Consider the following 15,645-nt stretch of genomic DNA (forward strand, 5'->3'; position numbering starts at 1 on the left):
AATTATCTATGGTCACTGTCACTGTTAATGGCGCAATTGGCTTCATCGTCTCCTTCACCTACTCTTTCTTACCCGCTCTTTCTTACCCACTCTGCAGCGTCTATAATAAATTTCATTTATTGCTTCTATTGTCGTAGCCATGCAAATTATAGGATTTTTTTTTTCTTTTCTCTACATGGGGTCCTGATAAATTAAGACTTTAGAGGGTGTGTATATGTGGGCCCATCTATTTTCTATACTAGCTTTTTTACATGTGGATTTATTAATTTTTATTTTTAGTATTTAAATTATTATTATATTTATATTTAAAATTAATATTAGCTAATTATAATATGAGAAATATAAATTTAATCTTATGCAAATTATTAAAAAGCATATCTATAAAATATATTTAAAATATATAAAATATTAATGAAATAATTATTAGCATAGAATCTCAAATAATTATAAAAAATATTATAAAAAAAGCAAAATAAAATAAAAAAATATACTTTCATTTAAAAATTAAAATCAATTCATTTTAAATATGATAATAACAATTAATATATTTTATTATTTTTCTAATTTGCAATATGTAGAGTTGATTGTAACAATTTTGAGAGTTGAATAAATAATGAAATAATATTTTCAGTGTAATAATATGAAATTATTTAAATAATATAATGTACAATTATTATATATAAATAGGTTTAATGTGGGGGATATTAAAAGAGATAAAGTTATAATAATGATGTAAAATTTTCTCAAAAATAAGGCACATTTGAAATTATAACAATTATATAAGTATGTATTTATTATTTATTTAATATTAAATAAATTAAAATAATTAATTTTTTATGAAAGAAGAAATATATTTAAACCACTCACTCTTTATCTCTTCATAGAAATTGAAATGTGGTAATATAATGAGAAATCATATTTACTTTTTAGAAAAAGTAAAATGAGGGACCTATATTTATTGAAATTATACATATAATCCAAGTGAATTACACACATAATACTGAACATAGTGATCTTATGAAAAAAAGATACCTAAATTTTAACTTATAGCATAAATCTTTTTAACTTTAGTTGAGTTAACAGAAAACTCCTTTGACTTCTCCTTCCTGTGTTTTTTTTTTTTTTTTTTTTTTTTTAATTTTTTTTAATTTTTTTTAATATAATTTCCCACCCACCTATTCTACTTCTCCTCAAAAATTGGTTTTGGCCTTTTCTTCTTTTTCTTCAAAATTAGTTTTTGTTTTTTGCTTCTTCTCCAAAATTGATTTTGGGTTTCTTCTTCTTCAATACATTTTGGGCAATAGATCTCCTGGTTTATCTAACCCAAAGCACTGGTGCACTCTATTAAATATAGGCCTCACAACTCTCTTCAGGGGTTTGGGGGTTTCTGCTTGAATTTACATTTGAATTTGCATCACTTTTATTATATAATTTATAATTTACCTTATGAGTGTAGCTAGAGCATGCATCAACTTTAAAGCTTTTCCAAAATATTACTTAATAAGTCGTGCGTTGGTTTAATTTAATTATATTATTATATTAATATGTTTTATTTTATGAAGATGAAAACAAACAAATATTTTAATTAATTTAATTTAAAAAATCAAGGGATATTAGAAATATGATAAAGAGATTTCAAATAATCATGTTTTAATTTTCGATTTAATGAAGTTTAATTAAATTCTAATTCTAAGATTATCAATTTAATTAATGACATGGTGAAAGATTAACATTTTTATCAGATAAGCAAAAATAAAAAGAAACATAGCGATTTGATTTCAGAGTGAACACTACGACTCTTCTCAGCGTATCAATAATTATTCCATCCATTACCGACTTTAACAAATTTTCTTTTTAATACTGATACTATGAGTATATTTTTTTCTAAATTTGTTTCATCAATATATATGATGGAGCTCCTTATGGCCTTGCAAGTTACAACTACCACATGTGATTTATATAAATCCAACCAAGAAAAGAAACCTCCATCTCCATGAACTAGATCTAAATCTAACCAAGAAACACTCCCTGGCCTTCTGGAAAAAAAAAAAAAAAAAGAGTCTACCCAAGAGCTCAGATTTTCACCTAGTGATGTTCCCATGGTTTGCTGTTGGTCACATGACCCTGTTCCCCCACCTCTCTAACAGGCTTGCAGAGAGAGATTGCTTCATCACCTTCTTGCTGCCCGCCAAAGCCATACGACAATTACAACACTTCAATCTTCATCCTCATCTCATCACCTTCCAACCTCTCACCGTCCCTCACGTCGATGGCCTCCCTACTGGCACCCAAACCGCCTCCGACATCCCCATTCAATTAAACCATTTGCTTGCTACAGCCCTGGATCGCACCCGTGACCAAGTCGAAACGGTAATATATGATATCAGACCTAAGTTGGTTAATGTAGCCCACTGGGTGCCGGAGATAACGAAACTCCTTGGGATTGAGGCCATAAACTATTCAGTAGTTTCGGCTGCCTCCATTGCAATTGTACTAGTCCCGGCACGAAATGTGCCTAAAGATAGGGCCATCACCGAGGCTGAACTGTTAGTGCCACCTTCTGGCTATCCATCGTCAACTATCGTTGTTATTTGTATCGCAGCCTTTCGGCGAAGGAATAACTTTTTATGAAAGAATCCCCAAAGCAATGAAAACAAGTGACGCACTAGCTATCAGAACTTGCCATGAAACTGAAGGGCAGTTGTGTGATTACATTGGGAGTCAATATGGAAAGTCGGTGTTTCTAACCAGACATGTCTTGCCGGAGCCATCTAAGAGACCGTTAGAAGACCGTTGGTGTAAATGGCTAAGTGGGTTTCAACGAGGTTCAGTGGTGTTTTGTGCATTTGGAAGCCAAATCATACTGGAAAAGAATCAGTTTCAAGAACTGGTTTTAGGGTTCGAATTAACAGGTTTGCCATTTTTAGTGGCCTTAAAACCGCCAAAAGGGTGCCTCAACAGTGGAAGAAGCACTGCCGGAAGGGTTCGAAGAGAGGGTTAAAGGAAGAGGAGTGGTTCGGGGTGCATGGGTACAACAATTAATGATCCTAGATCACCCATCAGTAGGGTGTTTTGTGAACCATTGTGGATTTGGGTCAATGTGGGAGTCTTTGATGAGTGATTGTCAACTAGTATTGGTGCCACATTTGGGTGACCAAATCTTGAACGCCAGGTTCATGGCCCAAGAGTTAAAGGTGGCGGTGGAGGTGAGAGAGATGAAAGTGGGTGGTTTTCTAAGGAGAGTCTAAGCAAAGCCATCCACTCTGTGATGAATAAAGGCAGTGCAGTGGGTTCAATTCTGAAGGAGAATCACAGAAAGTGGAGGGAGATGCTGGAAAATAAAGGGTCGATGAGTAGTTACGTTGATAAATTTGTACAAAATATGCAACAACTTGTCAAATAATTAATTTCTCCTGTAGTCAACTTGTTATATATTGTTTTAAAAGGCTTTCCTCCTCTTCTCTCCTCTCCTCTCCTCTCCTCTCTTCTTTTTCTCCTTAATTTCTCTTCCTTATATGACCATTGTTAAGTTTCTGGTAGTTGCCCTTAAATTGATTTTCTTTATTTATTTATCAATTTTTAATAAACTCTCAAATATTTGATCATTTAAAACAAATCTAAGTTTCTCTTATCATATTTATGTCCATTAGAAATATACATAAGGTTCTCTTTACAATGTTGAGGTGTTGCTCTTCCTTATTACTAGAGTTTTATTTTTTCTCTTTATTTTCTGTCGTATTTGAATGGATTCTTTGACCATTTGAAATACAGCGTGGATCATTAAATTTTTTTTTTTTAGAAACTTTAGATCTTTAAGAGTAGGTAATGGTTTTCTATCAATGTAGCTTGGTATATTGTAGCCTATTTTTTCATTACTATTTGGTGATTTAATATTTTTCTGTAGAGGTAGCAAATTTCAGAAAAGATAGAGTTATTTGGTTGTCTAAAATGAAAAAAATTAGTTAGTACTCAAAAACTTATTCTTCTAAAGTAAAATTCTTTAATTGTCTAAAATGAAAAAGATTAGTTACTACTCGAAAAATTATTTTTCTCTGCTCAGATATCTTTAAACAAGAGATTTTAATTGTCTATTTCTATGATATGCTATCTTAATCTTAAAATTTAAGGATTAACCAATTATGTAATTAAGTTAGTTTGTGCTTTTGCAAAGCTATTTTATCATTTTAGAATAAGATATATAAAATGAAAATATTAAAATTATTTTAATTTAGAATCACTTCTTTCATTAGAATATTTTAACATTTCTTTTTGTTATTTAATTTCAATTAGGGTAATTATCACTTGAGGTCTCTCAATTTTATGAGTTATTTTTATAAAAATTATTTAATTTTAATTTTTTTTTAAATTTATTCAACTTCAATTAATATCATTAAAAGTCAATTGTGACCAAGTATTACAGGTTTTTATGTTAATTTAATTAATTTTCACTCATAGTCACTAAACTTTAGGAATTTTTTAATAACATCACTCAATTTTAGTATCATTATCCAATTTCAATTTCTTTTCGGTTAATCTGACTAATTTAATTATTTAATTTTTTTTTAAATATATATTTTGAGATTTATTTTAAAAATTTTAAATTTAAATATTTTATTATTGAATTTGAGTATATTTAATGTAATACTATTTATTTGTAATTTTAATTGTAATTTTAAGTAATAAATTAAAATAATTGACCGTAGGTATACCCTTTTGAGCTGTTATACTTGAAATTCAGGTTCCGTTTATTTCACGAAAAATATTTTTCTATAAAATATTTTTCACATTTTCTAACCTTTAGGGCACTTAGGAAAATTAGAAAATATTTTCTTGATCAAAATAAAACTAAATCATTTTTAAAGAAAATAAGTTCATTTTTTTTAAAGAGAAAATTATTTTTTATTTTTAGATTTTATTAAAATGTGAAAATACTATATATATATGTATTTAATAAATATTTACCATTAATTTAATATTACAACCAAATAATAAAAAATACTTTTAAGAAAAATACGTTTTTACAAAACATTTTCAATGAAAAATATTTTTCTGTGAAACAAACTGAGTGTGAATAGTAGACGCCATTGGGATTTTATGGATTCACTTCAACTTTAGATTTCGGGTATAAAACTTATTTTCTTATGGTAGTTTCTGTTATGTATCTTCAATATTTTCTTAAGTGTTCCTTTGCATTATTGACAACATAGCTTCTCATTTGGGAAATGAATTTGCATGTTTGTAAATGGATGAGATGACAGTTTCTGTCCTGCTCCTATCATTCTCATGAATTTTGACTGTTATTGATAATTTCATCTATGATGATGTCCTGTTTTCTACCTTTAAGTAGAATTATCAATATTAAAATTAGAATTTGATCAATTTCATGTCTCCTACCCTCCTTGATTTTGGATCCATGGAAGGGACAAGAATCCAATGCAAATTGGTACAGTGGTGCCAAAACACTTGTATTGGCAGAGTGAAGCACAAAGCAGTTATATATGTGTTTATGTGTGTAAATACTTGCATTGAAATTATGCGCTGAGCACCAAAACGCAACGTGTGTGTGTGTATGTGTGTGTGTGTGTGTGATGAATGCGCTTTTGTATATAAAAAGAAACCTTTTTCAATATATCAGGAACAGGAAGAAGCTGGAGAGGAAGTAGAAGAAGAGTCTAAAGAGGAAGTTGAAGAAGAATCAGAGGTCAGGGTACTCTTTGACACATCGTAATTAAGCATGTTTTCATATGGATTATACATAGTGATGAAGACGAGGAAGGACTCAGTGAGTCCATAATTTCTTATTGTGTGCAAAGTCATGCCTGTGGATGACTCTTTTAAACCATGCAAAAAGCTTTGTTTGGTGTAGTTCCAGATGTCAAATTGAGGAAGGGACCAGATGAAATCATAATTCACTAATTCAGCCATCAATGTATTGGTAGAGAAAAACTAACAAAGAAAATTATATGAATGAATCAATAGATAGACATGCAGCATATCAAAAAAAAAAAAAAAGGCTAAATATGCAGAGTGGTGATGAAATTAGATTTTTGTTTGAAGGAAAATGCTTTATATAGAAACTTGGATGAATAAACCCATTATAGACTGTGACTACCCAAACAGTGGTGTTAAAAGCCTTTTTGTTTACCCTCTGATTAGTAAGCGTCCTTGTTATTCCTGGTTAGTAAACATGCAAAGAGTAAGAATAGGTTTTCATTCCCATTTCTCGACTCTCATTCCAATTAAGAAAAATGGGGCCCTTAGCATGATGACATAACCCTTCATGAACTACAACAAAGGAGACTGATAGGTTTGGAAACAGAATGATATAAGATGAAGAAGATGTTAAGCAACAAAGCAAATGGTTTCCGTGCTTGTATAATATGCATTTTGAATTCAATTGATGGGGGAATGCATCTCTTTAATTTGGAAGTTTTTGGAAGTTTACTTGACAAAAGTTTGCCCTATTCTTAAGAAATTCATTTTTTATGCCAAGAATTCTTCCCACCCTCCTCTCCACCCCCCACCCCCCACCAACTCTTTCCCTTTTGGAATATTTGTCATTCCAAATTATTTTCATTTTGAGAAGTTGAAAACATAACTAATGTCAAAATTGGAGACATAGTTTTGAAGGCTAAGTGTTTAATGATTTGTGAAGGATGACCTATTGAAGCAAGACTCCTAGGGGTTTGTGAATTCATTGTGGCATGTTAATTGCTTTGGCCACTAAAGAAGTTCTGAAACCGTCAGACAGCACAAGAAACCTTGGATGATACAAGTGGACTGAATATGAGCTTTGTCTCTTGGCAACCCTATCCCTGAAATTGTAGAGGAGAGCTATTGTCATGATGCGTTCTGGTAGTGCACTAGGATGGGCTTATGATGATGAAGTAATTTAGAGGATCTCTTATGATCTGTCATTAATCAATAAGCCCTGCGAAGATTGAGTCGTGGTTTTACTTTTTTAAAAAACTGGGCAAAAGAATAAGTAAAATGAACTTTAGTTTTGTAGTTAATTATCTTATATCATCATTTGTTATGGTCACTAAGGACACTGTAGTGCTCCTTGTGAAATTATAATTTATCATTTGCCTGCTGCTGTCCAATACCGTTTTCACGAGGAATTGTAGTTTGTTAGGCCATTTCTGCAGTTCAATTTCTGCTGTTGACTTGACCTGTTGTTGCATCACTATTTTAATTACTTCTCTCTATATTCATAATAAGTTAATATGTTTTCCTTTCTGATTCCTCAGCATCATTATTGATCCTGGCAAGCAGCTACTTAACCTTTCTTTTTGTTAACTTGTCTTTTTTTAAAAAAAACAAAGAAATTTTATTAATATTAGAAACCAGGAAAAATTTAATATGATCACCCCACATGATCAAACTAAATCTCAATGAATAGACTTCTTCCAAATTTCTAACCTAGGCATGACATGTTAAGTGAAAAAAATCTGTTGAGAGAACGGGATACAATGATAAAATGTGACAGAACATATAAACAAACAAGAAACAAAATAGGTTCCAAATACAATAGACCAAGGTAAAGGATTAAAACAAAACTACAACAGATCTAAAAATGCAGTCTAAAGGTGGAATACACCCAGCAATCTCTAAATATCCTTTCACAAAAATTGTTACTACACAAGCAACCCCAAACAATCAACAATGACCGGTAAGCATCACTTGAAGTAGCTGTTGCATTAATAGAAAAAGCTAGCGGTACTTAATTCTCCACCTTTCAGCAAAACTCAAACAACAACACCCTCGCAGCAGTAACTAACAACATAGCTAAAACAGAATCACAAAGCTCACGAATAAGGTTCAAACAGATCAGAGGCACCAAAATGATAACCAACAGCACCTGTTCTTTGCATAATGCTTTGATTTCCTCTGCATAATTTTTTGTGCTCATCTTTCTTCTAGATGCTCTATTTTTTCATGGTTTCACTTTCATCTATCTGATCTAAGGTTGCTCTTGCAGAGCGCTTGGCCCTGATAAGATAACAAAGGGCGGAAGCGGCTAGGAAACAAGAAGAATAAAAGGCTGGTATATGGTTGTTGCTGTTGATTAAGATTAGGGCTAGTGCTGTGAATTTCTTCTATATATAGAAAGTTAATATTAGTTCCATTTTATTCTGTCAGCCAAATTAAGAACATAAGAAAGCTGAAACTCGCAAGTATAAGCAGATCACGAAAAGCCAAAGAACATAATCCGTTAATGAAAAGAGTTGCGCAGAATGTTTGGAGGGATTTGGTAATGGATGGTCATGGCCGTGCTCATTGATCCTCATGCATACTTTTGAACAAATATTAATATAGAGGAGAGAGAAAGTTGAAGATGGTGGTGCAGGTGGCGTCTGATTAATCCTATAGTTTGCGGCTACAAATTAGAGGACCCACCACCACGCTTTTTTTTTATTAAATAATCAACTCTGCCTCCCAATAATATATATGTCCGTCAACTTCAACTCCGAAGCCCGCCTATTGGAGGAAAATTCAATTAATTAATTTAATTATTTTTTTTAGTGTGAAAATATAATAATATACTTTTCATCATCATCATAATAGCATGCTTTGTTTGAAGGATTAAATTTTTTCATATTTTAAATTAGTTGTAATTATATATATTTATTATTAAATTATTGGTGAAGAAAACAATGCTTTTTCTCACACAGAGAAAACAATAAACTAATAAATAAATCTCTGCCAAAAAGCTAAATTAGTTATTTTATTTAGAATTTCTGTATGAAATAATCAACTAATAAAAAGTAGATATATAATAAAAATATAAAAGCAATTATAATTCTGTGAATTCTATTTTTATATATATATATTAATTTCTCATTAATTAATTATTCTATCACGGCAATAAATATTGAAAATTAACAATAAAAATTATACAACAATATTACTTTTATTACTTATAAAACTAACATACAGTTGCAACATTATTTTAAAAAAAATTATCAATGTTTGAAATGTAAACTTGACTTTAAATTTACTTCTTATCCCTATTATTAAGATATTAACTTTTATTTTTAAATATTAATAATGAATTTATTATCTCATTCTCCTCTATTAATTATTATTTTTTAAATATCTCAATTTTGATAATTTGCAATTAATTGAATAGAAAATTAAAAATTAATGCGATGCACTTCATTTTATTAAAAAATCCTGACATTATTTTTTGTAAAATAAATTTTATTTTTTTAATAATTATCATTAAATAGGTGTTAAAATTTAATGATTTGATAAAATCTGATTTAAGGGTGAAAGAAGGAAAATATAAATAATCATAGAAAATACACATAAACTATTTTTATCTAAAAGAAAGTATTATTTAATCAATGTAATAACCACATCTTTAGGTGACTTAATTGTCGAACCAAGTTAGACTAAGTAATTAATAATATTAATATTAAAAAAAATTATGAAATAACCTCATAAATAACATAAATTTCTTAAAATAATATTTATAATCCATTCTATAATGTTATCTCAATAATTTTTCAGTATAGTTAATATTTATAATTATCATAATTTTCAAGAGAATATATTTATTTGACATATGACTCGAATAATTTGAATTTGGTAGCCATCTTTTTGATGAAAACAGAAAAATATTATTCATAAAGGAAAAGAAAATTATATAGGAATTTCAAATTAAGATAAGATGAAAAAAATAAAATGATTTAACATAATAATAGAAATAAAAATAAATTTATTATTAAATAAATAAGTTTAAACATATTAGAAATAAATAAAAAAGAGAATTTAAAAAAAAAACAGAGAAAATAGGAGTATTGCTTGCTTATTAGCTTTAAATTAAAAGTAGGATTAAAAAGTAAGGAGCAATAGATATAGAATGATAAGGGAGTGTAAAATCTTAAATGTTAAAATTTAAATTACGTGCCACAATAATAAAAGGTTTTTTTTACTATTTTTTTTAGATTTTTATAAGTATTTTCAATTCAATTAATTAAGATTAATCTTATTCACGTGAAATCGATTTATTAAAAAGTAAAGTATTCTCAATAAGTAAAATACTCCCATTAAATATTTTTTTTATTCATAACATTCGATCTCTCTTAAGAGATAAAATTATCGAATTACTAATACCAAATAAACATTAACTGATTATTAATACCAAATATACATTAACTATTTTTTTAATAAAAATTTTAAAAATAAAATTTAAATTTATCAGAATAATAATATTCCTTTAATTACGTAAGCAAGTTCTCTATTAGTATTCCCTCCTTTGGTCTGACAAAGTTTTTGACAATTTGTGAAATTATAGGGGGAAAAAAATCCAAAAGTGGGTATTAATATTAAATAGACTCTATTTCCTATTTAATTAAAAAAAAAAAAGGGAATACTGAGTTCGCGTCTTGTATTTGTATATAAAATAATTAGAAACAGCAAATCCAAGCGAGTCCCTCCTTCCTTCCTCTCTCTATCTCTCTCTCAGAATTTCTGCGGGAGATCTCAAAGTGTTCCTCTAATTAGGTTTACTTTTCTTCCTCCCTTTTTTTTTTTGTTTAAATCTAGGGTTTCAACCGATTGCATTGTGGCCGTTAATTTCAATTATCTAATCTGTTTTTTTGTTTGTTTGGTTTTTCACTATCCAGGCCTCTGAATTTTTAATTTTTAAAGTTCCTTTTTTTTTTCTCCAGGTATTCTGTCGCAATTTATCCATCGGTGAAATTCCAGCCCTTGATTTTGTTAATGTTAACAAGGTACCGATCCCCCCTCCCCTTCCCCCTTCTCTTTGTCTGTTATTACCCATGTATAAATTTTGCAGCTTTATTATTGTCAAAGTTTTGCCTTTCCTATTTCAATTGCTGGTTTTTCTGGTAAGTTTTTTATGGGTGAATGGCTGGCACTTATAATGAGTACATATATATATATATATATATATATATATATATATATATATATATATATATATATATTTCGGTGGTTTACTTTTGTATTTTTAGACGTTAATGAAAATGGCTTAAGGCTAGAGATTCAATATTTTCGTAGGAGAATTTCCTAGGTTTTATTTTTCTTCCTTCACTGGCTAAATGGGTATCGTTAAGATTATGGTATTGGGATTATGAAGTTAAGATTCAATTTTTGAAGCTAACTTAATATCGTACATATTTTCTTTGGTTTTTTCCTTATTTGTTTTTGTTGGTTGTATTTGGTGTTATTTATGATATTTTCTCCTTGGTTGTTGCTATTGGAGGTGAGGATGAAGGATTGACAATCTAAACCTATTAGTTAGACCTTGCCACTCTTTTGAGTGTGTTTCAGGTGAAAATCCATGATATTGTTCGGAATGAGAAAGAGTAATTGTATTGTGATTGGGGTGGGTAAAGTAATTTGTTTTGGAAGCCCGTAAGATATTAGTTTTGTGTTTTGTGATTTTTCTGAATTTCTTTGGCATCATGTGGCTGAAGTTGCTACTATCTATAAAACTGCTTGAAATTTTGACACAAAAACATAGGAAATTTCTAGGCATTTCACATTAGGACTGAGGTCCTATGATGTCAGAATGGGGTTCATGACAAATTGGCAAGCATAATGCTTTAAAAATTCTGTATAACTATTCCTCGTTGCACAATTCTAAAGACATCATGCGGAGGTTGAAATTTAAACTGAAATTGATTGAAACTTTTAAGAGGATGGAAGGTTTTGAGGCATCATTACTAAGTACTTATGATATCATATTACAGGCCCTAGCCGGTCCAGAATCAAGTTAAGAGAACAAATATAAATATTGTTTGGTTATTAAACTTGCTTTTGTTAAACATTTTGTTATCTGCATCAATCTTGTTGGTGGATCTTTACCTCAAAAGAGGAAATCCAATCTGCCTTTCAAGGGTAGGCTTTTTGTTTCATCTAGTTGTGCTTCGTCTTGGAAAATTTGGGTCTGCAAGTGGTTGGAGATGGAGCATTATGTAGACCCGTGGAGATTTTTTGGTTATCTGTTCAGAGTTTGGCTGGATTTGTTGTGACTTGCTCATGCATAAAGTTAATGCATATTTTGTTTCATTTATAAAAAATGACCTGTAACTTGTGTCCCATTCAGATTTTTGAAAGGGCAAGAGGTTTGCAGTTATATTCCATACTACTAACTGAGTATGGGTCATTATCTAGAACATATATTTCAATTCTACCAACTACCCTAGGAGCTCCAATATAGCAGTAGATTTCTTAGCATGACAGGGGGATCCTGTGGTGTAGTGGACTTGAAATTATCTTGGCATGAACGATCAAAAAACTCTCCCTCTCTCTCTCTCTCTCTCTCTCTCTCTCTCTCTCTCTCTCTCTCGTTTGGACATGATATTCCTATTGCATTGAATCATGTACTTTGGGAGATTGGGATCTTCCCCTGCATTCTTACACTCTTTCTTTTCTGTTTTTGCTTGCCCCAACAACCCTTTCCCTCAAAAAAGGGTAACTGTAGAAATAAATGAAATTATATTTTTCATATTTAACCCTTAAGTGGAACATTTGAAGAGACTTTAAAAAAATTCTTTCTGAAATTTGGGGGACTTCTGAAGTACTTTTTAATTATTATGTATCTCTTTTTTTTCTTTGATGCTGTAGTCTGTCTAGTTTTCAACTGTTTTCTAGAATGGGGTGCTATGCACAAAGTTACAGTTATAGATGATGTCAAAATGTGGAAAAGTGATTTTTGGTATCATTTATTGCATTCCTGTTTGAGAATTATGTTTAACATGTGAAGAAACTTTGATATTGTCTCACTTATTTTATTTGCATTTTTAATGGACTGAGTACACATACATCCCGTTATGTATTTCTGGACAATCAGTGTCTTATTTCTCATAGTTACACTGCAAATTTTGCATGAGTATTTTTTGCTTTATTATTCCAACTAATTTGGATTTAATCTTGTGAATGTAATTTCTGGAAGCAGGGATAATTTGAGTTATGGGACAGAGGAACATGCTATGCGCTAGTCAGATTGATCTAGAAATGGATAGGCAAGGCCAGGGATATCTACATCCTGAGCCTTGCATTCTCTTGGGGGGCATAACCAACTTCCCACAGCCTGATATTCAGACAGTGGTTACAGCTTCAGGGGGTACAACTAATGTTGATGGCCATCATCTACCAGAGCGTTATGACAATGCTATTTTTTATGGGATGCCACAATACCATGGTGTTCAACATCATCATCAGCATCATGTGCCAAATCTTGACTTAGGTGCTGCTGCTGCTGCTGCATCCAACTTCTATGTTCCTTACATGACCCCATCTGCTGGTATTCCTTTAAGTCACCAGTCTTGTGATCATTTACCATCTTCCACCAATTATGGAGTCATTGGAGTTTCAGCTGATGAGTATGGAACAAACAATAACTTCATGGATAGTGCCAGAGGTTCATACAAGAGAAAGAATGCTGAAGGCAACTCTGGGAATTTCCAGTATTTCAATGCCTCAGCAAGCTCCAGTTCTTCATTTACCCCCTTAAATACAAGACATCCTGATGGGTTTCTTCTTATGGATGCTGCATCTTTTGCCCCACCTCAGTACAGAGGGAACAGTGCTCCATCAATCAGGGAGCTGGGATCTCATAGAAGTGTGAGGAACAGATTAGGTGCTACTGGGCTCGATCCTGTTCTGGCTCACAACCAAAATCACTTTATTCAAGGAAACTATATGAGTCAGCCCTTTCAGCCATCTGGTTCTCTATGGTTGGATCAACAGCTAAGCAATAATTCCAGTGACACAGGAGCCTCAGCATGGACCCAGAACCCAGCTATTACTTACATGCATGGTACCTTATGCATATCTAGTTATTTATATTCTTTGGGTCCCATAATATATGATGGAATTCTATCTGAAACTTAGGTTCAATTACTGTAAGGATACAATTAAGACCAAATGTATTTTATTAACATGAACATATGAACTTACTAGCTCTTTGTTCTTCTTCTTCTTCTTCTTCTTTCTCTCTTGCTTCTTTTAGGGAACAATGTCAGTGGGGTTGAGACCGGAAGCATGGGTCCACAGCATTATCATGACCTGTCTGGCAATAGAACTAACTCGAGTTTCTTGCATCCCTCTCCTGCCAACCTCCGGCACCACAATTTTCATCACCTTTCACCTCCTGTTCAAGGAATGAGAGGCCACAATCTTAATGTTCTTCCTCAGGTACCAGCTGCTTCATTTAGAGGTCCTACAAGCTATGCTTCACAGAGCAATGTCAATCCGTCTCAGGATGGTATGGATATAGGAGTTAGGCATCCAGGATCTGTCCAGCCAACAAGCCTTAGGATATACAGACCTCACCGTGAGGGAGTTTTATCAGATACAGCTATAAGACACCGCAATGTTCCTCATCTTAGAGTCTTACCAACTGATGTAATGTTTCTCCCTTACCTCAGCAAATTTCTTTCAATAAATCCTCGATGCAAGTTGTGTATTAAATTGTGATAAAGTTTTATTGTTATCTAAGGTGAAATCTATGCTATACTAAATTGAATATGTTTTGTCTATTCATTGAAGAGGCTAAGACATGGCAATTGATGTGTGCAGGGGGTAGCTGTACTAGAGTTCCCTGACTATTATGAGGTAGAGAATTATGTTGACCATCACAGTGATATGCGCTTGGATATAGAGGATATGTCTTATGAGGTAAGTCTGAAATACTTTGATCACTGTTACTCTATGCCATAGAAAGCTTGATAGTATTGACAATTGAAATAATTAGAAGTTACAAGGTTCTATGAGCGTTAACATAAATTTGAATGATATAGAAAAGTGAAAGCAAAAAATTTTGAAAAATCTGGGAGGCATCTTTTCTGTGATTTCTAACGTTCAAATTTTACTGCAGGAGCTTCTTGCACTTGGGGAGAGGATTGGCAATGTGAACACTGGATTATCAGAGGAAACCATCAGAAGTAAATTGAAGACACGGAAATGTTTATCATCACCGATGTCAATCAATCTGGAAGAGGCAGCTTGTGCGGATCAAGAATCTGATGCTTGCATTATATGCCAGGTACTTAGAGAGTTGCATTCATATTAGTGGAAATTTTGGAATATATTTTATTTACTAATTTCTGATATCTTGGAGAATTGTTTATAAAAAAAAATAAAAAAAGGAAACTTTTTCTCTCATTGATTTACTAGGTGTACATTTTCTTCATCTTTTGGGACTTTTGCAGGATGATTACAAGCATCAAGAGAAGATTGGCACTCTTGATTGTGGACACGAGTACCATGCAGATTGCTTGAAGAAGTGGCTGCGCGTGAAGAATGTCTGCCCAATCTGCAAATCTGAAGCATTGACTGCAGAAAGGAAGGATGTATAGGAGCAATGATGTCACCCTTCCCTTCAGGAAATAAAAAAATATTTATAGGAAAGGGGTGATGGTTGTGGATGGTCAATTAAACATTGCTGTATGTTCTTTCTGCTAATTATTTACTATGGGCGAAGTTGGTATTTTGGTATGTTTTTTGTACATTTAAATGCAGATAATACAACTAACAGTCTCACTGTGAATCATTTGTTTGGTGGTCCTGTATTTATCAAACTTGTACAGACTTACTCATTAAGCATTTGCGTGCTTGTATTATTAACTTTCTGTTAATGTTTCATTTTCATGTTCAGATTGACAT

At 31.7% G+C, this 15,645-nt stretch overlaps 1 protein-coding gene and 1 pseudogene across 1 annotated transcript; both read left to right on the forward strand.

The window, feature by feature from the left end:
- The first annotated feature begins 1,947 nt into the window (after nt 1–1,947).
- LOC110644180 (UDP-glycosyltransferase 79B3-like) lies at nt 1,948–3,611 on the forward strand (annotated as a pseudogene).
- A 6,752-nt stretch (nt 3,612–10,363) lies between these two features.
- Nucleotides 10,364–15,644, forward strand: LOC110644182 (probable E3 ubiquitin-protein ligase ZFP1). The gene is made up of 7 exons (XM_058141618.1): nt 10,364–10,512; nt 10,680–10,742; nt 12,935–13,798; nt 13,991–14,385; nt 14,560–14,658; nt 14,858–15,025; nt 15,192–15,644. The coding sequence occupies exons 3-7, from the start codon at nt 12,949–12,951 to the stop codon at nt 15,336–15,338; spliced, it is 1,659 nt and encodes a 552-aa protein (XP_057997601.1). The 5' UTR covers nt 10,364–10,512; nt 10,680–10,742; nt 12,935–12,948; the 3' UTR covers nt 15,339–15,644.
- Nucleotide 15,645: the final 1 nt, after the last annotated feature.

Source organism: Hevea brasiliensis, unplaced genomic scaffold (genome assembly GCF_030052815.1).
Source record: "Hevea brasiliensis isolate MT/VB/25A 57/8 unplaced genomic scaffold, ASM3005281v1 Scaf171, whole genome shotgun sequence".
Classification (NCBI taxonomy): Eukaryota; Viridiplantae; Streptophyta; class Magnoliopsida; order Malpighiales; family Euphorbiaceae; genus Hevea; species Hevea brasiliensis.

What these genes read in the sequence shown, in the direction of transcription:
- LOC110644182 (XM_058141618.1), top strand. Translation starts at nt 12,949, where the DNA reads ATGGGACAGAGGAACATGCTATGCGCTAGTCAGATTGATCTAGAAATG. An exon ending in TTAGAGTCTTACCAACTGAT is followed by an intron (nt 14,386 to 14,559) that starts GTAATGTTTCTC and finishes TGATGTGTGCAG; the next exon opens with GGGGTAGCTGTACTAGAGTT. An exon ending in TAGAGGATATGTCTTATGAG is followed by an intron (nt 14,659 to 14,857) that starts GTAAGTCTGAAA and finishes ATTTTACTGCAG; the next exon opens with GAGCTTCTTGCACTTGGGGA.